The sequence below is a fragment of the Fusarium solani genome (assembly GCF_023522795.1).
Source record: "Fusarium solani strain SB1 chromosome Unknown bctg00000003_1, whole genome shotgun sequence".
In the NCBI taxonomy this organism is placed as follows: domain Eukaryota; kingdom Fungi; phylum Ascomycota; class Sordariomycetes; order Hypocreales; family Nectriaceae; genus Fusarium; species Fusarium solani.
In genome coordinates, this window is record NW_027072154.1 from 4,288,603 (window position 1) to 4,313,206 (window position 24,604).

Here is a 24,604-nt window from a genome sequence, read left to right on the forward strand (position 1 = left end):
AATGCAGCTTGTTATCCCTGATTGGTGCAGCTCCCCGAGCGCCACAGCGGCGCGCCACGATCAGACCCCAACTCCAAAGTACTACACTATCATTTCGCGCCATCTATAAGAACAGCCTTGGATAATCCCGTAACATCAGACTCTTCCTGAGTCCAGCCCAAATGATAGTCTTTCGATCCTGATTAAATTATTGTTGCATAAGCTCATAGCATTGAGCTCTGCCATCTTCTGCCTTGTGTCTGTAGATGCCAAGACCTTTGTCACAAAGGGGAAATACCCGAAGCAAGGATTGTAACCACCCACCTGTTGGATGATATCGGCAGGTGGTCATACCGACTGACTCATTTTTACCAACTGCGCTGGACACAAGTACAAATACAACACGAGAAGCAACACGAGAAGACAGTCGCCAAAGACTTCATCCAGCGCCCCTTATACCAGTTCCATCATCATGGTGCTCCTCAAGCTTCCCTGGGGAACACCCACTTGCCGAGACACCATGGAAAGTTGCCATGGGGCCAGCACGGAGAATTCACCTCCCAGAGCCTCTGTCAGCCCACCAGCCCTTCCAGTCGAAATATGGCAGCAAATCATCCTCCACAGCATGGCAGATCTCTCAGTAAGAGACGCGTTTCGGCTTCGTCTCGTGAGCCGCGACTTTTCTCTCATGGCCATGAAAGCCATCCACGAGTCAGGAGTATTACGCCTATGCTGGCATCTGCCCGAGGGAAAGCGAAGGAACAAGTTTTGGGTCGACTATCTCACTGCCAGAGTTATGAACAAGGTCCTGACACTAGAGCCAAGTACCGAACATCTCTGGCTCAAGGCGATTGCTGAACGCATCTTGGAATGGAGGGAAGAAGAAAGGGCCCGGGGAGACAGGCCTAACTGGAGCGTGAAGAATGAGGACGAGCTGGAGAATCTTGTGCGTCAAATCTCCGAGTTTGCAGCGTTCCAGGGCGAATTCAGCGAGCCTCTGAACTTTTACCTTGGGTTGCGAACATGTGGTCAGCCCAGCGTTCCTGTGCTGGTGCTGGACGAGAGCTGTGGGCTGTTTCGAGATGCATTGCTCGCAGTTGCAGTGTATCTGAATGAAATCACATTTCTTCATGACAGACTCGACGCTGGCAGCAAAGTCACCTGCACACACCACCCTCCCCTCGAAAGGCACAAAGGCCATTACCGTCCGGCACCTTTCAACTGTCACCCAACCTACGCAAACTATAGCACCGAGAGTTTTGGCCACAGGCCGTCGAAAAAGAAGACGCTGCCCGGCTCACCTTTGGATCCCCAATCTCGGTCGCCATGCGGCTGAGAAGAAACGAATGCCTTACCGCTCTGATAAAGAGCTTGGAGGACTTTCCTTCCGAGCTCCTCCTCTGCAGAGCCGAGATGTTACGGGAAGCCGACCGCATGTGCAACATGGAGTATATGCATCTGGCGATAGAAGCCGATCCGCCTTTTACTGCATGTCCGGCTGTCAGGCCGCGGGACTATGGATTCTACGACGACACGCGGAAAGAGTACGCGGTCAAGATTTTCCGCGATTTTTTCAACACCACCACCTTCCTTGAGGTTTTCAATATGCTCTACCCAATCATGACAGCGAATTGCCAGGCAGGCGAGGTTCCATATTGGGACTACTATGGGTCAGGAGATGACTTTGGACGCTGGGGAACAAAGAGGATGTACAGAGCAATCCGGGATGGATCCTTACCCATCGTCAAGAGGCTGGTGCAGCTCAAGTTCAGCATCGGACCGCAGCCCATGGTTGAAGCTCTCGAGAGCGGCTATGACTGCATGGTTGAGTACTTTTTCAGTCTAGACGTGCGACTCGACGGAGCTTTGGCTGTTCCAGCGAGATCGGGAGACGTGCAGATGGCCCAGCTTCTCTTGGATAAAGGCGCTGGGAAGAACAAGGAGAGTGTGCGGAACGCGGTTGAGGAGGCTATGATACATGGCAACGAGGACATGGTCATGTTCCTCATTGAAAAGGCGCCGGCAAAGGGGTTATTGAACAAAAAGGCAAAGGCAAATCTGAAGCGTGTTCTGGGGTATGAGAATAAGCCAGATATGTTGCCTTTGCTGAAGCTGCTGTAGTGGATGGAGGAGCACATGATACGTCCTCGGTGTTTTTGCAAGCGAGGGTAGAAGATTGGTAGCAGAAGCGGGGCAGTTTAATTTTGGTTCAGAAAGACCGAGCTGTGGCGTTGTTGGGCTAACGCCTTACGTTGTTGAGGGGTGCAAATCGAGCATCAGTCCATCGTCTCTCTACTTTCGTGAATGAGCAAGATCAAGGAATACGCATATCTAAGGATGGCGGTAAAGATGTAAGAAATGCTACAAGAATCATAGAATTTTATTTCTTTCCTTAAGAAAATTTTGGTATTATTTTGATCTTTCCTATGTAGATTTACTCATAAAGTAGAGGAGTTGGACGCGTTTTGTAGTTCCGATGGTGGCCCGGATATGCGCACAAACCATCATCCTTCGACGCGTCACGATGCCGTGTCAACCAATCCATACCTTGCTCATGTGGCATGTGGGCCATGGGAAATTATTACCATGTGCTCGCTTACACATCTCCGAGTTCCGAAACTCAGGCTGCCCTTGGCCGTGGTCAGAATAAATACCCTACAGCAACACCATCACCTGCCAAAACCATGCGCCAAGCCTAAGCAACATCTTTTCCTAGCATAGATATATCTTTGAACTGGACTTTCATGGCACAGACAACTGAATCCCCGTCTATTGACGGGTTTCTACAAGACCCGCGCTTCCATCAGAGCTTCACGTTTCCTGTGAACCCCTCAAATGATCAGACGACTCTTCAAGTCAAGTACGTTGACTTTGGGTATCGCAACGAAGCCAATCCTGAAGAGGAGAATGTTTTACTATTCTTTCCTCCGCTCATGGGTTCCCGCCTGCTCCATATTACTAAAGATGGCTTGGCGAAACGGCACAAGGTCCGCTTCATAAGTCTGGACCGGCCGGGATTTGGCGGGACTGATGAGGTTGCGTTGGAGAAACGAGCCAGTATTAGTCGAGGTACGTAGGCTCACCGAGCTAGAAGATGTAATGCAGTTCTAGCTCGGAGAATCACTTCGATGTAATTACTGACGCTGCTGCAGAGATGATATTGGCGCTACTCAAACATCTTGGGATTAGGCACGTTTCTGTCGCCTGCCACAGCGGAGGAACTGTCTACGCGTTCGACATGCTACTGCACCATCCCGAGATTCTGCATCCAGACCGTCCATACTTTGCCATCGCCGCACCCTGGATCTTGCCCTCTCACTCTCACGTTCTGTCCATGACCTTGACTCAGGCCATACCAAACAGTGTGATGGCACACACAGACAAGGTGATTGGCTTTGTCAACAGCACTCTGCTTCCGGTTATTTCCACCTCAACCGGCTTCAGCCAGACTTTTGTCAACTTGACCAAAAGCAGTCAACCGGATGCAAGCGGTGATCCAGACGCCAAATTCGAGGAGTCGCTAGCGCCGAAACAATTCAAGTTGATACACTCCGAGAACATCCGTGGCATGTCTCACGAGACAATCTTTCTCATGCAAAAGATCAAGGAGATTGACGGATGGGGTGATTGGAAAGACTATGACGATTTGAAGCCAAAACTGGTCGAGGCACTCAAGAGGACAACTACCAAGCCCCTTTCTATGGACGTCTTTTTCGCCGAGAAGGATCACATGGTTGGAGATGCGGCTACTCAAGGCCCTGAGTGGTTTGAAAAGTGTTGGAACGCTGAGGAGGCGAAAGATGTCATATCATATTCCAGCACCGTCCTCTCGGGGGCGGATCATGAGACAGCCTGGAGCATTGGCTTAGGTGTTCCGAAGCGTGTTTTCGAGAGGATTTCTGGTCAGGATGCTTAGACACATCTAGTCCTAAGGCCTTGACGTGGTTTTATGAAGCCGGATCTGATCCTCTTTGTGGGTTGACAGAGCTCTTGTGAAGGGTCTACCCGGAGATTTCGCCACCCCTGGTTGAGAATATTGATTTTGAGGGCTCCCATCCCGGTTCTGATGCGTGATTTTGCACTTGGTGCCTCTGGTAAATAGATGAGCTCATATGTTGGACTTTGGCATTGTGGTGTTGATTTTGACAAGGACAGGCTGAGTTTCTAGCATGTCGCAACAAAAGCGTGAACATGGATCAACTCTTCGTCAAGGTAGACAAAGCCTGATTTCCTGCTGTGTCGCGTATTGGCTGCAGAACGACCTTGGCGGGTTGCACGGTCAGGTGGTTTATCGAATCATTCGCCTTCAGCTGCGTTGGCAAATCCATAACCAGCCGAGGCAACCTCGTCAGCATTCTCAGCCTTGATGTACCTACAGGAATGAACAATCTCGTTACTGAGAAATGCTAGCCGATAATCGAAAGTGGCGACTGTGAACCCTTTCGGTCAACCAAACCAGTCATCTCTCAGAGCCTCGTTTACATCATGCGTGAACATGTAGCGACCCCCATCCTTTATCTTGCATCCCACCCGTGTTACCCGTGCGGGGAACTCTCCTTTCTTTTCTTTTTTGCCCCCCAGGTTCTCGCGCAGAGATACGCTTTGACGATCGGGGCCTCGGCATGGTTACCCCGGGCCGGTGTGGGTACACCAGGGCCGCCCCATCCCGGGCCGGACGAGCGCGCCACGATGTCGATTCCAGATCTGGCAGCTATTCTGCATGATTTCGAGATGCAGATCTTACTTTGCTACGTAATAATGTTACAGATGCTTGGGACCGTTGGACCCTTGCTAGAGAGTTTAATGGAGATTGATAAAAGGGACGAACCCTTGCTCACAACGGTGACATGCACGACACGGTCTAAGATGCAGTCACGATTCAACCATTCCCAAACGGGCAACAAGATAGGCCAAAAAAGCACAGTGTGAGTAAAGAACGAGCTATTGTATTGTGAGAGATGAGACATCCATCGTAGACTAACATCCAACTGTCGTCCATCCAACAACACTAATTTACGTGAAGAATTACCAGTCTCTGTACATGAAAGGAAGGTAAACCCAAACCCCAGTCAGGAAACTCCAGTCTTGGCCTGCCGGTCCGTCTCCTTCTGCTCCTTGGTGCGGTCCACGTAGTTGGCTCGCTCGGCCTGCTGGGCGTAGATGACGTTGCCCTGGGCCTCTTCCGTCTCCATGTATGTGATGCGTCCCTTGATGACCCAGAAGACGAGCGTCACGATCAGCATGATGCCGAAGACGGCAATGGCGTAGTTCATGTCGGAGCCGGAAGGGTTCGGGTCGCTCGGGAAGAAGAAGAAGACGGTCGTGACGACGCAGTAGACGACCGAAATCCAGTTGATGACGGAGCCGAATCGTCCAAGGGAGAACTGTCCAGGAGGAAGCTTGTCTCGGCCGACGAGGAGAAGAGTCAGGATAGGCATGCCGTAGGACACAGTGAGGGCGATGGTGCTGACGCTGAGGATGGCCTCCAGCACAGTTGAAGCGAAGGTGTAGAGAATTCCAATCAAAGCCATGATGGCACCCTGAAGCCACAGAGCGCGGACAGGAACCTTCCAGGTCTCGTCAACCCGGGCAAAGTAGTTGCTCCAGGGGATACCACCATCACGAGCAAAACCCCAGGTCAGACGAGAAGCTGTGGTGACGATGCCAACTCCCTGTCCCATTCCGTTCATGATGAAGAGAGCCAGGAGAACAGCTCCTCCCTGAAGACCAACCGTCTCCTTGAGCAAGTCCATGAAAGGCAGACCGGTCGAAGGGTCCAGCACAACGTCCATGCCCTGGATGCAGAAGAGACAAACAACCATGAAGATGAAACCAGTGATGGCACCAATAACCACGGAAAGCCAGATGACGCGAGGAATATTGGTTCGAGGCGAGGGGATCTCTTCGACAAGGTGGATGGCGGCGTCAAAGGCAGTCAGACCATAGGCGGCCTGAACGAGACCGATGAACCAGGTGACACCATCGGGCCAGCCGGTCTGGTTGATCCAAGTGCCAAAGACAAAGTCGGCGGGTTTGAATTCGAGGTTATCTTTGGTTCCGACGGAGATGAGGAGCGCTAGGCTGATGATGAAGAAGAGTCCTCCGAAGGAGATACCGACAAAGTTGTTGAACATGGGAAGGACAATGTCTTTTCGGCAGGCAACGACGTTGAAGAGTGTCATGGACAAAGTGGTGCCGACGTAAACAAGGAAGAGAACCCAACCCGTGCTTGCGCCAGACCAGTCCGGCTTGAACAGAACCCTCATACTGAGCATGAACTCGGTCATAAAGGCAATTTGCGACGCGGAAAGCGTGATCCAGCCAAATGTATTAATCCAGGCGCATAGGTAAGAGCAGAATCGTCCGTAGGATGTTGGCCAGAGTCGCGAGATCCAATATGCCTGGCCCAGAGCTGTCGGCATGCTGCTGCACATCTCACCAAGAGAGACAGCAACACACAGATTACAGGCAAAGACAAGAACGAGACCCCAGAGGATAGCCACAGGGCCGCCGCTTGTCAAGCCGCTGGACAAGCCCTGGGCAAAGGTGGACCAAGTACCCAAGACCGAAAAGGCCAGGGCGAGCATGCTCCAGATGTTGAACTTGCGGGTGAGGGCCTGCTCATGGCCGAAACAAGCGAGGTCTTCAGCATCTGCGATGGCCTGGTTGCTCGTGTCCACGCGCTTGAGCGCAGAGTTTGTCTCGACGTCGGTGGTCATGGCCGCGTCTGACAATGACCTGGTCGAGATGGAAGGGGGAAATGACGTAGGGGGAAGGCGACGGGCAGCCTTGGGGGGAATTGGAGACAAAGACTGTATGGGACTTTGAAGAAAGATGGGATTTGTGGCGTCTGAACACGAAATGGAGGGTGATGCGACGCGGTGTTTATAGACAAAATTCCTCAGGGTGCGTACGGACCAAGTCTTGTCAGGAGACTATCTTCGGGGGAAACGAGGTTTCGATTTGTCTGGCATCGTGTGACGGACGGACCCCAATAAGCAGTGATAGTACTGTACGGAGTACCTGGCAGTACGTACAACGGGCTGTGTAGCACACACTGAGAGGGAAAAAAACCTGGACCAAGTGGGCGCACTTTGAGGTTAGGCTCTGTCTGGCAGGTTTTCCTGGTTTAGGCTGTTATCTCGACCCCAGTCCCCCGAGCCCTGACAGCTATCTAGCGGCGCAGATAAGGTCAAGGTACAGGCGAGTTCATGCCCCCGACCGTGCTGTCGGTACAGTAGAGAGGCTCTGTAAAATAGAGGTTCGAGACGCGCCCGTTTCTCCAAGATCTAGAAGTCTTGACATTCCTCGACGCCATCGCCAGGCCCCCCGAACCCCGGCTGCGGGGAACCCAAGCCGATGCCCCATGGGGAACTGTGATGAATCGCATCGGACACTGAGCTGAGGACGATTCCATTACGTGATGAGGTGAAGGGGGGAGGGGGGTCTCGCCACACATTGAAGTCTCGCCTTTTCCCCACGGGGTATTCCCAGGTGAAGACCATCCCGGGCCGGTGTGTGCGCCTCTTGTAATTTATTACAGCGTAAAGTAACGGGCACAGAGCAAATGGAAACTCGTCATTGAGGGCCTCGTGTCCGCCCAGGCGACATCGGCGGAAGCGATCACCTGTCGGTTATCTCGGGGCTCCTTATCGACCAAAAAAATGCAAAACGTTGCCCGGAAGCGGTTAAGCGCGTGTCAAGGGTTCAAAACTGAGAATCAACTGCCGTATACGGTATGGTGATTTGTTGGTTGGACGATGGGGGGAGAGTGGCAAGGATGCGTGATTGGTTGCTGTGACAAAGAGATTCGAGCTTGGTCCTGTAAGAAGCTTTGCAGGGCGAGAGGAGAGTCTGGACAATTCGTGCTGGGAGAGAGAAAGTGCTGAGTGGCTGTCACTGGTTGGAGATCCAGCCACCACGAGTGTCACTGAGACACAGGGCGATAAAGACAATCAGGAAACAAGTGGATCTCTTCACCTTCGAATTCTGCCATCCTTTGCCCTTCCTCGGATAGCGTAGAAAGAGGAGTTTCTCGCGGCTGTAGGTTAACTGCCGGGGTGCGCGCGCGGCAGTCGGGAAGAACGAGGCTCCCAAACATGCAATTCAACTGCAGTTCTTGGAAGAGCTTCGTTTCGCGGCTCTCAGCGCCAATGGCGAGTCAGCGTTTTTGCTTCTGTTTAACGCTCTCTCCGCCCGTAAGCATCACCGGGTGGAGTCTCCCGTCCCTCGTGAGGCCGTCCGCTGCGGAGCGGTGTCACGGAGGACGCCACCGGTAGAGTCCGACGGTTTGTCTTTGCTTCGTCTATAAGAAGGCATCGTCCTCGACTCGATGAGACAATGTTTTTGAGCCTCAAAGCAAGCAAGTCAAGCAAAGCACGTTCAAACAACTTTACAACACCAACAAACAGCGTCTCCAGGCATCGCACCTTGGACACCACCCTCCTACAACACCTTTATCAACCACCGTATGGCACAGTCGCTCAGCCCCGACAACCCCCACCATGATTGCAGACACCTCTTCTATTGCCGGCTACACCATCTTTCGGGAAGAGCCCAACGACGCCGCTCCCGATCTGTCCAATTCTCAGAATTCGCATCCTCTCGGTGAGTTTTTGAGTCTACCAATTGTCCAATGTTTTACTTACAATTGTAGATCCGCTATCGATTGAAGAGATTCGCGCTGCGGCAAAGATCATCCGTGACTATGCCAGCCCCAAGTCTCTCAAGTTCAACTGCCTCACCCTCCGTGAGCCCAAGAAGGCTGAATATGCCGCCTTTCGCGCCCGAACTGGCCCGCGACCTGCCCGTCGCGCTTTCGCCATCGTGATCGAGAAGGGTACCAGCAAGGTCTCTGAGGTTGTCGCCAACATTGCCGAGTCCAAGGTCGAGGAGTGGAACGCCGTCTCAGAGGTCGGTCCCACCCTGACTCTCGAGGATCTCGACGTCTGCGAGCGTGTCGCTCGTGCCGACCCTCGTGTCATCAAGGCCTGCAAGGACATTGGCATCGATGACATGTCCAAGGTCTTCCTCGATGCTTGGGCCATTGGCGTCGACAACCGATGGGGCTTTGAGCGTCGTCTGCAGCAGGGTCTCGCCTACTACCGAGCCTCTCCCAACGACAACCAGTACGCTCACCCTCTCGACTTCTCCGTCGTCGTCGACACCGAGAAGGAGGAGGTCCTGACTGTTGATGTTCGCTACGTCAACGGAGAGCGCACCAAGGTGCCTCTCACCTCTCACAACTACATGCCCGAGTTCATCGGCGACAACTACATCGACGGCACCCTCAAGCCCATCAACATCACCCAGCCCCAGGGCGTGTCCTTCCGCATGCGCGGCAACGAGATCTCGTGGGCCGGGTACAAGATGCACATTGGCTTCAACTACCGCGAGGGCATTGTCCTCTCCGACGTCCGCATGGAGGATCAGCACGAGCAGCGAGAGCGCACCCTGTTCAACCGCATCAGTGTCGTCGAGATGGTGGTTCCCTACGGTAACCCCGAGCCTCCTCACCACAAGAAGCACGCTTTCGACGTTGGTGAGTATGGCACTGGTCTCATGACCAACTCGCTCAAGCTGGGATGTGATTGCAAGGGTGCTATCCACTACCTTGACGCCGTTATGGCTACTGGAGAGGGTGATCCCGCTGTCATCAAGAATGCCATCTGCATTCATGAGGAGGATAACGGTCTCCTGTACAAGCACACCGACTACCGCGACGGAACCGTCATCTCTGCCCGCGACCGCAAGCTCATCATCTCGCAAATCATCACCGCCGCCAACTACGAGTACGGCTTCTACCACACCTTCACCCTCGACGGCACTTACAAGCTCGAGATCAAGCTGACGGGCATGCTCAACACCTACTGCATGCATCCCACCGAGGTTGCCGCCCCCTACGGCACCGAGGTCGCTCCCACCATCAACGCCCACAACCACCAGCACATCTTCTCCCTGCGAGTCGACCCCGAGGTTGACGGCCCCAATAATTCGATCGTCCAGAACGATGCCATGCCCTCCGAGGCGCCCGTCGGATCCCCCGAGAACCCCTACGGAAACGGCTTCTACTGCAAGAACACGCCCCTCCGAACTTCCAAGGAGGCTGCTGTCAACTATTGCCACGAGACTAGCCGCTCTTGGGCCATCACCAACCCCAACAGCATCAACCCCTCGGCCAAGAAGCCCGTGGCCTACAAGATCCTCAACAACAACTGCCCCGGTCTGCTAGCCAAGCCCGGCAGCGTCGTCCACTCCCGCGCCGCCTTTGCCCGCAAGAGTCTCTGGGTCGTCCCCTACAAGGACTACGAGCTGTTCCCCGCTGGCGACTACGTGTGCCAGTCTACCGGCGAGGAGAACCACCCTCACAACAGGACTATCCTCGACTGGGTAGCCCGCGACGAGTCGATCGAAAACACCGACATTGTCTGCTACATCCAGTTCGGCCTCACCCACTTCCCCCGAACCGAGGACTTCCCCATCATGCCGGCCGAGCCCGTGAGCGTCATGCTCCGCGCCGCCAACTTCTACCAGAAGAACCCGGGCCTGTGGGTTCCCCCCTCTGCCCTCTGCGTCGACGCCGCGTCCAAGGATGCCTTTGGCTCCAAGGAGGAGGCTGCTCCCTCCTCTTGCTGCGCCACCAAGACGATCCCCCGACTGTAAAATGCGGCGGTGATTAAGACTTTGGCCGCAATGTAAAATGTCAAGATTTTGAATGGATACAATTGGCGTCTAAATTGACAGTTTCTGTTTCTCTTTACGCATTAGTTAGTTAGCAAAAGTGAATACCACAAGGATGGCGATTTCTTGAATACCTGCTTCTGTTCTGTGATTGGTGATGATACCTGTTCCTATCGAGTACTACCAAGTATTCTGTATAACTAACTATAGCTCTGTAGGTCAAGGTACCAACACGATCCGTCTCCATCAATAATCTTCCCCATCTGGAGGAAGTTCGCCAGACCCGTGGAGGATCTCGTTCACGACTATCTTCGGTATCCACATGTCTGATACGCGCTCTTCCAGGCTTTCCCTACTCCAACGAGCATAAACACCATCAACACGTCCCTTTCTGGCATTTGGAAACTGTGCATACAGCCCCTTTAGGTTCCGTATCCTCCTTGGATCCCAAAACACAAAAGCCCTTTCTCGAAGCCGCCAATTGTCGTAGGTCGGGTGCCAGCCCGAGTAAATGTGTTGCTCTCTAGCCTTGAACCAGAACCAGCCCAGGTTCGGTCGGTCCACTCCAATGTTGTTGAACTTGTCTGGTGTCTTGATTTCGGAATCGGTACTTGGTGCTGCGTCTAAAGTATCGGGTAGAAACAAACCACGCCTTGCTTTTCTTTGAACTATAAGGTACCTCTTGTCGTTGTCAGACTTGACAAGGTGATGGACAAAGCCAAGGCCGAGTGCTGCGAGAGAAATAATGCGTTCGGGCGCAAGATACTTTCCCCTCTCTGAGAATAACTCCAAACCCTCCCTGTCGAGGCTGTCGCAGCGGATCAAGTAGCCTCCATCTGGTATATCTGTGTTTGTCAGTTCTTTCGGGGGGACCTCGCCGGGTGGCATAATGTGCGTTGCGGTGTTGGTTAACAAAGCCTGGTACAGGCTGTCTTCCACAGCATCAACAACTCCTTCGACAACAAAGACAAGATAACACAGAGCGCAGCTTATCTCCTCCACTTCCCACGGTTCCAAACGGGAAACAAAATCGTCGAACTGAATCTGTTTCGAATTGCCGGGCTCAGGTTCATCGGGGTACGCTCTATCGTAGAAGGCGCGACAGAAGAGTTCGAGCCGTAGGAACCCACGATAGAACCTGGTCCGTTCTCTAATGGAAGGATAGAAGTCGGCACTGCAGCTTGGGACATATCCTAGGATGTATAGAGAGTGTTGAAAGTAATCGTCTGTGTATTGATTGACGCGGTGATATAAACGGCATAGAGCAACCAGAGATGCTTTGTCCTCGGGAAGGCCCAGAGTGCCGCCATCAAAGTATCGATCTAGTGCAGATGTGATTTCTGCGTTGCTTGGGTGTGGTATTTTATGAGCAGCAGGCAGTGATAGCGCACCGACTGCATGGTGAATGTTTTCAATAGTAAAGGCGTTTCTCAAGACGCATGATATGACATGTTCCTGAGAGCCCTCAAAGAGGCGGTAACAAGGCGGAGATGCGGATATGAATGAATGTAGGTCTTTAGGAGTGTCGATTTGACATAGTATAAGCAGCAGAAGCTCTGGGGCGAGGTCGTCGAGGGCCATGATTGTTGGTGGTTGTTGGTGAAAGGTGACAACGACATCAGCTCAAGTGGGATCCAAGTAACATCTCACCCCGCAACTCACGTGCATCTCGCCAAGCAGGATTCAAGCCCCTGCAAGTCTTTTCGTTGGCTGGCTGGCTCTTGTCTCTGAAAACATACAACCATTGGGCTAATTGGTGATATGCTCCAACACTCAGTCATTCTGAGTTATATCAAAAATCACTTGTTCTCCAGTAAGGGCAGAATTGAACATTGAGCAGCTACTGCAAAGAACAGCCAAACACTCCCCATAGCAAGAATACATCGCATATTGGCGAAAAGATGGTCAACCAGACACAACACCATACCAAATGAGCCCCATGATAGCTCCTGTGACAATGGCCACAGGCGGACTGACTCGAAACCAATAGCCGCCCACATAGCTCGTAGCCGTCACAACAACCCACCAAGGCTCCATAGCTAAACTGGTGCCCTGCTGAAACCCTTTATCGATGTATCCGATCTGCCAAAGACGATATACTGCTGTGTAGATGAGGCCAACGGCAGCGGCGTTGACTCCTCGCAGCGACGACTTGACCCATCTCCATCCGCGTATCGCACCCCAAACACCCATCGTTCCATGAACCGTAATCAATCCAGGGGCAAAAATGCCTAAAAACCCAAGGATGGCGCCGGCTGCAGAGTTGAAACCCCCGTTGATAGCGGTGAGACTCCCGAGATATACTGCAAAGTTGAAATTGGGCCCTGGAAAGGCTTGAATGAGGGCGAGACCGATGAGAAAGTCTCGCGGGCTGACCCAGTTCTCAGCGACGATGTATTCTCGTAGGAGGGGAATCACCACTGGTCCTCCTCCGAAAATGATCGTACCCGCCAGGTACATATTGGCGAAGAGGCTGTATAAGAGTGGCTTATTCGGCAACGTCCCACGAAGGACCATGACCACGACGAAAGACATTAGGAAGAGGACGATAAGAGATAGTCCAAACTTCCAGCCGATGTTAAGACGTCTCTCTTGAGGTACCACCCGAGGCTCTTCTTCGGCTGTTGACGCTTCCTGTTCAGAAACCGGGAGTGTTCCACGCTCGTGACTCGACTGGTTGCCATGCTGTCCAGTGGAAGATTCGTCGTGGCTACTTCTCGCAGCCGCCTCTTGCTGAATCTGCATCTCAACAGCGTCCTCTGATGTATGCCTGGCCTCCCTCTTGAAAATTGCAGTGATAGCTTTGACAGGCCCGTGGAGCCAGCGAAAGTCGTGAGCAACAGTCGACAAGCCCGCCAGGAACATCAGCAAAGGGAAATACCAAAGCGCATTATACATCAATCCTGCCGCGGCGCCTAAGAAAACTAGGATCCTCGTCATGGTATCAGTGGCGGCTTTTTCTGATAGCTGAACCGCTGCGAGAACGATGATACCGACAGTAGCAGCGTTCAGACCAGATAATAGGGCATAGACAGCTCGTGGAAGGGAGTCACCGATATTAGAGACTCCGATGGAGAGTCCATACATGCCGAGAGCACCGGGAAGACTACCTTGTTAGCTTCGCTGTGGCGTGGACTGAACACGACGTACCTCCAAATCAGAAAGCCTAGAAATGCTGGGAGAAAACCGTCATGGATTAGGTTGATGCAGTAGTGCATCTTGGTGCTTCCAGGTCCCGAGAAGGCTTGGCAGACACTGAACAGCTCTTGGTACTGAGAGGGTTAGCGCATAACCCTCATATGAGTATAACTGATTCCCACCATCTGCTGATCGATCCATGCCAGCTTGGTGACGAATTTATCGTTGAACTATCAAACACTGTTAGTAAAGGTGCTGCTTCTGCTAAGATGTCCGGCTGCCCAGTCCGAGAATGATAGGCTACTCACGATCTTGAAGTGAACGGGGGGTCCTCCAAAAGAAGTGAAGCCCAGATACCAGTTTTCACGGACCGTATTCCAGAACCGGCCTCCTAGGTTAGCGGTATTCAGCCGCGCTGACCGGATTGCCATTTTTGCTGCTGCGATGCCAATAGATATGCTGAAGGTTGACGATGCGGGCGAGAAGGCCGCAACGGTAGCAACGGGGAGTGTTCCTGATGCTTCGCGGTTAGATAGAAGATGCCAGCATAGGGGAGCACCTATGTTGGAAATAGAAACTCTTTCGGATGTTGTTGTCGATGAAAAGTTATTCCAAGGTGAGGCGGAACTCAAGGAGGTTCAGCTCGGGGTGATTGAGGCTTTCCCAACAGGCAATGGACCAATCAAGATGCTACCATGACAGGTCCCCAGCATGCTTGGCAAGTTGGCGTCTTGGTGAAACGTGGGTTCTACCGTACACTTCATTGGTGATTTAGGTCCAATTCATGGCTCTAATTTAAAGAAGTAGTTGAGGCTTCTGGGAAAGGCCCTCTTTCATTTCGTTAACTCGTATTGTCAATAGACACTAACGCCAGTAAGTAGCACCTTTCAGCTTGGTAACTTATCAAGCATCACCACGGCTGGGCCCAAATTGGATTCAGTTGAAGAAAATGAACAGTCATCGCAAAAGGCTCTCGCCGTAGCTGTCTTGATAGGCAAACCGAGCTAGTCATACCACTTTAGAACCTCGAGATAAATAGATCCAACGCCAACAGCAAGAGTAGCAGCAGCAATCATCAGTAGTCCGTGGCCTGATGTCTTTATTTCCGCCTCACGAGGGCTTTGAACGAGCCTCCGGTATTCAAAGTCGCCTGATGGCACAAAAAGGCTCCTCCACCAAAACTTGAATTGCCAGTCAGGAAACATGATGGTGTTCCTATTCGACTTTGTCTCGATGAACCAGGATGTGCATCCCGTGGCCCAAACCAACTTCCTTGCCTTCTCTTGAACCTCCTCAATGTCCCTCTTCTCGGCGTCTGCTGTGACTTCCACAATGTCGGCTTGTTTCTTTAGGATGGGTCGAATGGCTCTTAGAGTAAAGTTGATCTGACACTCGGAGGTGTAAATAACAGAGAGATGCCCGCTCAGAGTGTTGGGACCCATCATGATGAAAAAGTTGGGAAAGTTGGATAAGCAGGTTCCAAAGTAAGACGAAGCTGCACCCTCGCTGACTTGATCCCACTATAAGCGTGTGAGTATCATCCGTGGCTGTTGGTTGGGAGCACTTACATGTTCGTTAACAGCGAGTCCGTCCTTTCCAAATATTTTCATAGGGAACAAGGGTGTTTGGGTCTCGAATCCATGGGCGAGAATGATAGCATCGGCGTTGACTAGTCGACCTGATTTTGTGCGCACTCCCGTTGTTTCGATGGCTCCTATCGGGTCATCATAGACCAAGTCGACATTATTGCGATGCAGGCAGACGAGGTAATCCGTGTCATTTACTCTCCGCTTGCATCCGACCTCGGTCTTGGGAACTAGAAACTCATGGTACTTGCTCGGCGCTGTCCTTCGTATGTAGTCAGTAGCCTCCTTCTCCCACTGATTTCGCATGCCGAGGCCTTCAACGACTTTGAAGCCATGAAAGTTGCGTTCATTCTGCCAGTAAAGTCTTGCTCGATGGATACGCATCGCAAAGGGAACCCATCTCATAATGAACTTGAACAAGGCTGAATGTTTCGGGTTTAGACGTTCTGCGACCCAGTGTGACTGTCTAGCGAACTGCGTCGCCTTTTTAACAGCTCCATCCCCAGCAGTCATGACTGGAAGGGCCTGTGTCGCGCTGCAGCCGTTCCCTAGCATATCATTAGTTGACAGGTTGCTTCAAAGGCGAGATGGGTAAACTTACCGATCATGACCACCTCTTTTCCCTTCCAGTCAAACGAGTGGTCCCACTGAGCTGTGTGAAAGATGCGGCCGGTAAAGTCTGATGCACCGGGAATGGTGCATGGCTTGGGGATAGAGAGTGCTCCCACTGCCGAAACGAGGACTTTGGAGCGCCGGGTGGTGAGTTTGCCGGTCTTTGCATCCAAACATATAACATCCCATGTTCCAGAGGTCTCATCCCAACGAGCCGACTGGACAGTCGAGTTGAACCGCACATGCTTCTCAATCTCATACTGAGCAGCGACACCCTTAAAGTACGAGTGAATCTCGGGCTGCATCGCATACGCCTGGGACCAGTCGGGGTTGAGAGCAAAAGAGTATGAGAAGAAGTGAGAAGGGACCTTGTTATCTACCATTAGCACGCCTGGTGTCTGTTTGTGATGTTGTACTCACATCGCATCCGCAGCCAGGGTAGGAATTAACCCGCCAAGTGCCACCAATCTCGGCGTCTTTTTCGATGATTTCAAAGTTTCGAGTTCCGTATTGACGGATTAGCTGGACGGCGAGTCCAATGCCAGACATGCCAGCGCCAATGATGAGAACGTCGGGCTGATCCATGGTGATTTTGGTGGGGGACAGACTTGAGAAGCAATCTCACTGGGATTATGGATTGAGCGTCTGACAGAAATGCGCGACTATTCATTCTTTATACTACTATTAAAAAGTATCTTCCTTCTCTTCGATCTAGTTTGACGCCCATCTTGACCCAAAATCATATCCAACTGTCTTGCGTCGACGACTCACCCATTCCCCAAAATGGCAGTCAAGCCGAGGGCTGGACCTCAAACGCCACTGTAGGTTCAACTCTAGCGGCCAACAAGCCGAAGCGAGGACTCGGTACAATGTACCACGAAGCCAATTGCGTAAACCCGTAACTCATTGGCGCGGTTGAGGCCCCCCATAGCGCGTGGGGCATACAGCTGCAACTCGGTGTAATGATGTTCAGGTGGCGTCCACTTTGCAGAGGGGAAACGATGCCGAGGTGGTCATTTGACTCTTTGGGATTGCCTATGTCGGTAATCCGCGTATGCAGATGCAGTTGATAACATGGCTTGTGATAGATATCACAGTAGGTGCAGCAAATAAGAGCCTTGCTTGACGGCCCAAGATGCGAGTTTCTGGATGCGTTCACACCAAAATCAAGCCGGCATAGGAATGATACATCCGATGAAGATCTCTGCACGACCGACAGTCCAATTCTGGCCTACAGCTTAGAACCCCAAATCTCGTTGTTCCCAAGCCAACCCCAAACACTTGCGTCTCCCTGCTCGGCGTTACTCGTAGTAAATCCCTTGCTCGGATCCTTCAGATCCGGACCAGGATCGTTGTAAACTCCCACCTGTCGCGTATTGTCTTTTCCAACCTCGAGAATCGTCCCTCCAACGTGCTCAGGACTCTCGACGCAGCTAAACATGGCTTCTGCCACCTCTTGAGGCGTAACCCATCCATCCCGCGTCTCGTCCACAAACTCGAGCTTCTCGGGATGCTCTGTCCAGAGAGGTGTGCGCACGACGCCCGGTGCGACGGCGGTGACGCGGATACCGGTTGTTTCGAGGTTTGCGAGACACCGCACGAGGCCCGTGATGCCAAACTTGGAGACGCCGTAGATGGGAGCTCGGAAGACGGGGATCTGGCCTGCTATCGACGAGATGTGAATTACCCGCTTTGGGTTCCCGGTTGAGGCTGTAGCAGGGGTAGGGAATTTGGAGTTGGAAGGAGTGCGAGGGTGCAGCCAGTGGGCGATGGCCAGCTGGGTGGCTCGGATAGGGTGTGTGAGGTTAATGTCAAGAAGAGCATAGTGGCCACTGTCAATGCCGTCTTTGCTTTCAGGTGATCCTGGAGGGTGCCAAAAGTTGGACCAGTTTGGTTCGTAAACACCAGCTCCGGGACAGACAATGTCAAAGTCACCAAACTCACGCAGCGCAACTTCAAACATGCGCGTCAAAGCCGGCCAGGACGTCACATCTGTTTCCACAAAAACAGCCCTCGGAGACGAAGTCTTGCTTTCATACTTGGCTAGCAGAGCTTTTGCTTCGGGTCTCAGAGAAAGATCTGCCAAGACGACATTGCAGTTTCGAGAGAGTAGTATCTCAGCAAAGGCAAGGTTGATACCTTGAAGTGTTAGTGATGTGGGTGTGGGCTGAAGGTACTTGGTCCAACTTACCTGAGCCGGCACCTGTGATGATGGCAGTCTTGCCAGAGACGGAAAAGGGCGTTGCCATGGTCAAGAGTGGCAATATCGAAATAGTAGGCTTGCAGATTCACCCACTACCTACAAGAATAAAAATATTAAGCTCTTATAATGGTTGAAGACTGGAGAATAGACTCTGGGCATCCGGTTTCGCTTATCGCCGCTGAGTATCGACCCCGCACTCGCCTTGATTTCTCCCGATGTTGGGTCCTCGGCTTGTTAACCCTTTGCAGACGCCATCACTCGGCTTCATTACCTCATCTCTGAGTCAACTTCATGCTCTGAACTGAGAAAACTCTTTATCCCAGATTCTAGACATTAATGCTCCAACTTTGAGACGCAGGATGCGTTCTTTCTCTGGCTGGTATGCGTGCCCTCTCTTGGAGGTCAATTGCCGAGTAAAACTGACCCTGGGCAGCCAAACATGCAGGCGAAGGAAATTGAAGTGTGACGAGGTCAAGCCCATCTGCGGGCCCTGTCGCAGGGGTTCTCGGGAATGTTGCTACTCTCAGAGGTCGATATTTCGGCACTTTGAGACATCCCCGAGAGACAAGAACAAGGACGCGAGCTTCTCCCGACACCAAGAGCAACAGGTCTTCCAGGACGACCATGTGTGGCTTCATGTGCCAGCTGAGCGTGAGTCTGTCAGTCCTGATCATTTACAGAATTAACACATTATTCAGTTCGGTTCATTCATGTCAAAGACCCTTATGCACACCAAGATGAGCCAACTCGGCAGCTTGAAGAGCTTCAAGAAGCAGAACGGGAATCTATTCCAATTCTTGACTTTCCTGGCGCTATCATCGACTCACCTGTAGAAGAAAGCGTCTTGACCCCAACAGACGAGCCTCAAGATTATCCCGAGCACCCACAAACACCAGATATCGATGAGCCGGCATCGACATCAAACCTGACGGCATTACATTTGCTAAGACATTTCAAGCAAGGTCCCGGTCAATGGTGAGTCTTCCCATCCCCCATAGCGCTTTCTACTGTGCTTACAGCATCAGGATGGACATATTTGACACGGGGTCCTACTTCTCCTGCAAAGTCCCGGTTATAGCAGCCACAAAACCGCTGTTGAAATCTGCAGTTTGCGCAGTCTCGGCCAAACATCTCTACCGCCTCTCTCGAGCCGAGACCTCTTCTGAAAACAGTTTTCATGCCTCTCGTTACGCTGTTGACTGGCATTACCAGTCTGCGAAGCATTATGGCGAAGCTATTAACCACCTCAAAAATGCGGTTGACTTGCGAGCATATGAGAATGACTTGAGTGATAAAGAGGATATGCTTGCTGCCGTGGCGATACTCTGCATATATGAACTTATGGATGCTCCTGATACAGCTTGGCGAGCACACCTAAAGGCATTACCGCTGTTTGACCCAAAGTCGGATCCCTTCGCTGCCCCGTCATCACCGGTAGTGATCCCTCGGACGGCAATCCAAGGCCCCATCTTCTGGAGTCTGGCAAGACAAGACTTGCTTTGTGCGTGTAAGTTGGCGCCTCTTCGGGTATCGAATTGGATTCTAAGCCATGTACAGTTATCAGCGAAACCCAAACTCGTCTTGATCTAAAAGACATGCGCCTTTGGCAGAACGCAGGCCTCGCTACAAATGAAAACGGCTCTCTAATGCCATTCAGTCCTCCCGGCTCAGCAGACGTACGCACCTCGGCCGACATTGAGGAAGACACCAAGAGCAACGAGTTAACCTGGCTCCTGGGTAAGATCTCTAATTACCTCACGTCCGGTGATGCCATCAACCCTACCGACTATGCCCTGCCTCATGGACAGCGTCCTCCAGTCGGAGTTACCCAGGAGCGGCTTCTTGAGCGATGGAAACTGTTGATGGCCGAGTTGCAAAAGTGGTACAATAGTCTCCCCTCGACCTTTCAACCCAGTGCCAGGACGGCATATTCAGGGAGTGAGGAGGCATGTTTCACCAACTTTGAACAAATATGGTACGAGTTACCAATCTGCGCCGCAACAATGCAAAACTACCACATGGCTATGATTCTTCTCCTGGTCAACAGGCCCCAAGAATCAACAGCCATCCGCTCCACAGTCTCCGCCCGTCTCAACTCATACAGACAGATCCAAGCTAAAGTGCACGATCACGCGAGAGAGATATGTGGCATCAGCTTGGCGAATCCCACGGATCCGATGAGAATCAATTCGGTGCAGGCGCTGTTTGTCGCGGGGCAGGTGTTTTTTGAGAGGTATGAGCAGGAGGCTGTTTTGAAGCTGCTTGAGGGGATACAGAGGGATCTTGGATGGACTACTAGTTTTCATACTGCTAAGCTTGTTGATGAATGGCCAAAGGGGTGATAATACGACTATCCATTAATTCCATGTTCTTGAAAAACCGTCACACTCCAAGTTCGTTTCCGGACACCATTCCGTCTCGACCTCGGCATAACCACGCCGCATGTTGTATGCAGCATTCTGCACAACCCCTCAAGAGGCCGCAAAGCCATATACCGAGTTCTGAGACATTGGCAACGAACGCACCCGACGACCCCGCGTTCTCGGCTTGATTCCTTGTTTGAGTGCATAAATTCGGCAGATCGGTTGGCCTACCCATCTCGGAAGGCCGGAAATCTTGTTGCGTAGTAGGCAAGTGAGCATGTTAAATAGTCATGCCGTGGCTAATGGGGTGGTCAGATACCGCCCTTTGGTGACGTTGAGACTTGAGCTCAGTCTTACTCAAAAGACTCATTATCAACCTAGCATAATCTTTTTTCCAACAAAGTCATACTTCATTCATCTAAAATGACTGCTCCGACATCCGCCCACCGATTATCAGGCAAGGTCTGTATCGTCACGGGCGCCTCCTCAGGTCTGGGCCGTGCTATTGCTCTTGGCTACTCTCGCGAGGGAGCTTCTGTTGTCTGCGCCGATCTCCAGCCCAAGGCACGCCTTGATGTGAATGGGGAAGAAGCAATCAGCACCGATGAGCTCATCAGGTCGAAAGGAGGAAAGGCAATCTTTGTTCAGACGGATGTAGGCAAGGCTACAGCTGTCGAAGCCTTGGTGACGAAAACAGTAGCCGAATTTGGGCGCATCGATGTGTAAGTGTCTAGAAGACGTCCTCATGCTTTGGCAACTCCAAGTATTAACGTGCCCCAGCCTGGTCAACAATGCAGGCATTTCTGCCGAAGCAGGAAACAAACCACTGAAGATCCACGAGACACCAGAAGAGTGGTGGGATAAGACGATGAACGTCAACGTCAAGTCCATTTTTCTGACGAGCAAGTACACCATCGCCCAGATGCTGAAGCAAGAGAAGCCAGAGACTGGTGACAGAGGCTGGATCATCAACATATCGTCGATATACGGCATTGTTGCGGGTCGAAATATCTGTAAGATGCCAGACCTAGGAGTAAAGACATAAATACTGACTATGTAGCATCATACTGCGCTTCAAAGGGTGCCGTGTCCAACTTGACTAAACAGGTAGCCTTGGACTACGCCAAAGACGGCATTCACTGCAACGCGATTTGTCCAGGATGTGAGTACCCATCTGAGACCTTGTCGGCCCGTCTAACACAGTCCAGACACCGAGACGGCCATCTGGGCCGACACAATCAAGCACAACGACATGGAGTCTATTCGATCTCTACACCCACTTCACGGAGTAGGCGTCCCAGAGGACTTAGTGGGCGCGGCCATCTTTCTTGCAAGTCAAGAGGCCAGGTGGATCACGGGCGTGTGTCTTCCAGTGGACGGTGGCTTTACAGCCCAGTAGCAGTCTGACGGGGTTCTTTTCTATGTTCTCTGGGTACTTGTTCAAGATGCTATTGCCAGCAAAGCCATACTAAATCCAAGTTCCCCGACCAACCTAGACCGCCAGCTATAAACTTGCCGCATGCTACGAGACCCTGAATCGGTGACATGTCGGCTACGTAAATGGTTCCAGCCATCAGAATATCGATTCCGGTGCTCAAGAATCAATCTTGGCGCTCTTTGGGAGGAGAAGCTTTGCAACCCTTCTTCGCCTGGTGGAGGCGGAAGTGTGTCTTGCTCGAAGAGTGATGTTTGTTGTCGTTGTTGGAGGAGGAGGAGGAGGAGGAGGAGGAGGAGGATGTAGGCTGCGCATTGGCAGTGGAAGAAGCTGCGAGGGTAGCCGTTGACACGGTTTCAATCCCTTGGGCCTTGGCGGAGATGGTGGCCGTCGATAGCGTCGTCTGGGAGAGGTCTGCTGTTCCGCTAGACGATGCCACGGCAGATGGAGCACTCGTTGAGGTTGAGGGAGACGCAGCAGAAACAGAGGATGCTTCGTCAAGTGCCTTCTCCCCGTCGTCGACGGGACTGCCCACTTCCCCCACTTACCACTCCACGTAGCATTGACACTCTTTCCATCCGTGATGGTCAAAAAGTTGTCGTACGTACCAGTCACGACGGACTCAGTCAGAGACCCGTTCTTTGCTGCCAGGACAGCCTGCCAGTCAAGATCCCAAAGGTAAGTCGTGGCCTCGGCTGTTGCGTTGCAGGTGTCGCTGCGAACGTACGCGGCCTCCCCACCGATCTTGGCGAACTCGGTTGTATTGTGAGAGACCTCCCACAATGCCGACTTGTCCCAGCCCATGATGAAATCGCCGTGGTAGGTGTGTCCTGTCGCTACAAGTTAGCAAGGCAACCTCAAGACGGGGAACGTGTTTGGTACCTCCTCCGCTTGACAAGGTCAAGTAGTCACCGTCTTCAAATGTGAAGAACTCTGCGTCGCCAACATCATACCAGACAGCGAAAAACATGCCCGGAACGCTGATGCACCCCGTGTCGACTGTGTCATTGCAAGCACGATATCGACCCAACGCCTTGTCTTTGACAACCCAGCCCGGAAAGGGGACGTTGCCTCGTAACCACCCAGTGCCGCGCTTCTTGGGAAACTGCCATTTCTCCTTGACTTCATCGCTTTCCTCAAAATGCTACTCATTCATGAGCGACAATGTCTCGTTTAGACTGAACGTCTGTCACTCACCCAGTGAATACCATTGCCGCCCTGCTCTCGGATTTCGTCCTCGGTAATCTTGGGGTTGCCGCCGATAAGGGCAAAGTCCTCGGGGTAAAGACCTGGGTTGTTCTCCTGCCCTTGATAATACACGTGAAAAATGCTGACTTTGACGGGGACAGTGACATTTTTCTTGACTAAACAGATGTAAGCCCGACAAACTTGTTCACCTGCCATTGATCTGTGGGGTTACTCACCATAATACAAAGTTGGCATCCAATAGGCAGACTTGTCAAGCTGATTATCGCACGAAGTGCATCCATCCTGGAAATCAGCTCCGTTGACTGTGTCTGCAGAGATCTTGCGGGACCCCCAGAATGTATGTATGTGGGAACTCTCAGCCCCCGGACTGATAAGGGAATCGATTCGCTCGCGCTTCCATGGTGCACAGGTAACGCGGAAGAAGGCAACTGTTTGCGCAATGAGGGCAGCGCCAAAGAAGGCCCTGAGCAAGCCGGCTGGCTTCATGTTGGAACGAAAGGAGTGACAAGAATAAACAAGAATTTCAAAATGAATGAATGAATGAATAAAGGAGTGGAAGGGCGCTGAAGCAAGAACAAAAACAGTAAAAGGAAGCTTCAGAAAGGAGTTTATATCAAGTAAAGGTATCCCACATACACGCCGACCTAGCCATAAGATCAACGAGTCAACGAGCGAGTCTCGATAAGCGCGCTAGATAACAGCATTCTCCACCTCTTGCTACAACTAGGTAGGTACTTCATATCGTTTTTCAACCTTAAGTTCGGAAGAGGTGCCGTGGATGGCCTGTCCCAACCCGGTCGCCGCGGGCGCCTAAATTGCGAGAGGCCGGGATCAGTCTTGGTGTCGCTGTTAGCGCCATGTCGCAAACTTGGCTGGCCAATCTACTGCTTAAAGTGCCCAAAGGTGAAACAAGGGCACCATGGGGAATTTGTCCGTAGAGGACCCTGAAACCTGGCATCGAAATGAGTTTCCTCCAGATGAATCTCCTTGATCACGTAATTGTTGCTAGTATTATTGACCTCTCCAAAAGGAGTCATCGGGCACAATGTCGAAGAACACGGTAGTTAACACATGACGGCATTTAAACCCAATGTTGCAAAGCCCGTAACCTAAATAAAATTGCAGCAAAAGTTTGATAACAGAGATAATCGCGCTATGGAATCGATGTTGGCCCCTCGTGGCTGCAGTTGACTCGGGACAAGCCTCGCAGTATCAACAACTTCATCGGGAGCACTTTAAGCCCAAGTAAGCCTTGGCTATCCTCTGTAAAAGTAGCGATATGCCATAACGATGTTTTTCTTCTAAAATATTGTCATCTATATTAGCCTTTTGTAACCGCAGGCAGAGAAGCCTCTTTAAGTTCAAGCTTGCATACAAGATTCCACTTTGCTGTTGTGGC

The 24,604-nt window shown here is 51.9% G+C and overlaps 10 protein-coding genes across 10 annotated transcripts; 4 read left to right on the plus strand and 6 right to left on the minus strand.

Annotated features, from left to right (window-relative positions):
* Positions 1–451: 451 nt before the first annotated feature.
* On the plus strand, positions 452–3,895 carry MRS44_006953 (uncharacterized protein; the record flags this gene model as incomplete). The annotated part of the gene is made up of 4 exons (XM_046273309.2): positions 452–1,018; positions 1,228–2,054; positions 2,696–3,048; positions 3,132–3,895. 4 exons carry the CDS (start codon positions 452–454, stop codon positions 3,893–3,895), a joined length of 2,511 nt encoding a protein of 836 aa, XP_046139409.2.
* A 1,153-nt stretch (positions 3,896–5,048) lies between these two features.
* Positions 5,049–6,698, minus strand: MRS44_006954 (uncharacterized protein; the record flags this gene model as incomplete). Its single annotated transcript, XM_046284833.2, has 1 exon — positions 5,049–6,698. The coding sequence occupies one exon, from the start codon at positions 6,696–6,698 to the stop codon at positions 5,049–5,051; it is 1,650 nt and encodes a 549-aa protein (XP_046139408.1).
* A 1,785-nt stretch (positions 6,699–8,483) lies between these two features.
* Positions 8,484–10,641, plus strand: MRS44_006955 (uncharacterized protein; the record flags this gene model as incomplete). Its single annotated transcript, XM_046284812.2, has 2 exons — positions 8,484–8,586; positions 8,636–10,641. The coding sequence occupies 2 exons, from the start codon at positions 8,484–8,486 to the stop codon at positions 10,639–10,641; spliced, it is 2,109 nt and encodes a 702-aa protein (XP_046139407.2).
* Positions 10,642–10,905: 264 nt separating this feature from the next.
* Positions 10,906–12,240, minus strand: MRS44_006956 (uncharacterized protein; the record flags this gene model as incomplete). Its single annotated transcript, XM_046274468.2, has 1 exon — positions 10,906–12,240. One exon carries the CDS (start codon positions 12,238–12,240, stop codon positions 10,906–10,908), a length of 1,335 nt encoding a protein of 444 aa, XP_046139406.1.
* Positions 12,241–12,564: 324 nt separating this feature from the next.
* MRS44_006957 (uncharacterized protein) lies at positions 12,565–14,228 on the minus strand (the record flags this gene model as incomplete). Its single annotated transcript, XM_065621934.1, has 3 exons — positions 12,565–13,765; positions 13,810–13,931; positions 14,106–14,228. The coding sequence occupies 3 exons, from the start codon at positions 14,226–14,228 to the stop codon at positions 12,565–12,567; spliced, it is 1,446 nt and encodes a 481-aa protein (XP_065478006.1).
* A 573-nt stretch (positions 14,229–14,801) lies between these two features.
* MRS44_006958 (uncharacterized protein) lies at positions 14,802–16,580 on the minus strand (the record flags this gene model as incomplete). Its single annotated transcript, XM_065621935.1, has 4 exons — positions 14,802–15,317; positions 15,366–15,931; positions 15,985–16,393; positions 16,446–16,580. The coding sequence occupies 4 exons, from the start codon at positions 16,578–16,580 to the stop codon at positions 14,802–14,804; spliced, it is 1,626 nt and encodes a 541-aa protein (XP_065478007.1).
* A 646-nt stretch (positions 16,581–17,226) lies between these two features.
* Positions 17,227–18,244, minus strand: MRS44_006959 (uncharacterized protein; the record flags this gene model as incomplete). Its single annotated transcript, XM_046274465.2, has 2 exons — positions 17,227–18,134; positions 18,187–18,244. 2 exons carry the CDS (start codon positions 18,242–18,244, stop codon positions 17,227–17,229), a joined length of 966 nt encoding a protein of 321 aa, XP_046139403.1.
* A 313-nt stretch (positions 18,245–18,557) lies between these two features.
* On the plus strand, positions 18,558–20,540 carry MRS44_006960 (uncharacterized protein; the record flags this gene model as incomplete). The annotated part of the gene is made up of 5 exons (XM_065621936.1): positions 18,558–18,577; positions 18,632–18,849; positions 18,897–19,173; positions 19,218–19,705; positions 19,756–20,540. 5 exons carry the CDS (start codon positions 18,558–18,560, stop codon positions 20,538–20,540), a joined length of 1,788 nt encoding a protein of 595 aa, XP_065478008.1.
* Positions 20,541–20,984: 444 nt separating this feature from the next.
* On the plus strand, positions 20,985–21,960 carry MRS44_006961 (uncharacterized protein; the record flags this gene model as incomplete). The annotated part of the gene is made up of 4 exons (XM_046284767.2): positions 20,985–21,283; positions 21,342–21,574; positions 21,622–21,723; positions 21,770–21,960. The coding sequence occupies 4 exons, from the start codon at positions 20,985–20,987 to the stop codon at positions 21,958–21,960; spliced, it is 825 nt and encodes a 274-aa protein (XP_046139401.2).
* A 202-nt stretch (positions 21,961–22,162) lies between these two features.
* MRS44_006962 (uncharacterized protein) lies at positions 22,163–23,691 on the minus strand (the record flags this gene model as incomplete). Its single annotated transcript, XM_065621937.1, has 5 exons — positions 22,163–22,488; positions 22,545–22,826; positions 22,879–23,140; positions 23,194–23,360; positions 23,421–23,691. 5 exons carry the CDS (start codon positions 23,689–23,691, stop codon positions 22,163–22,165), a joined length of 1,308 nt encoding a protein of 435 aa, XP_065478009.1.
* Between the last annotated feature and the right edge of the window lie 913 nt (positions 23,692–24,604).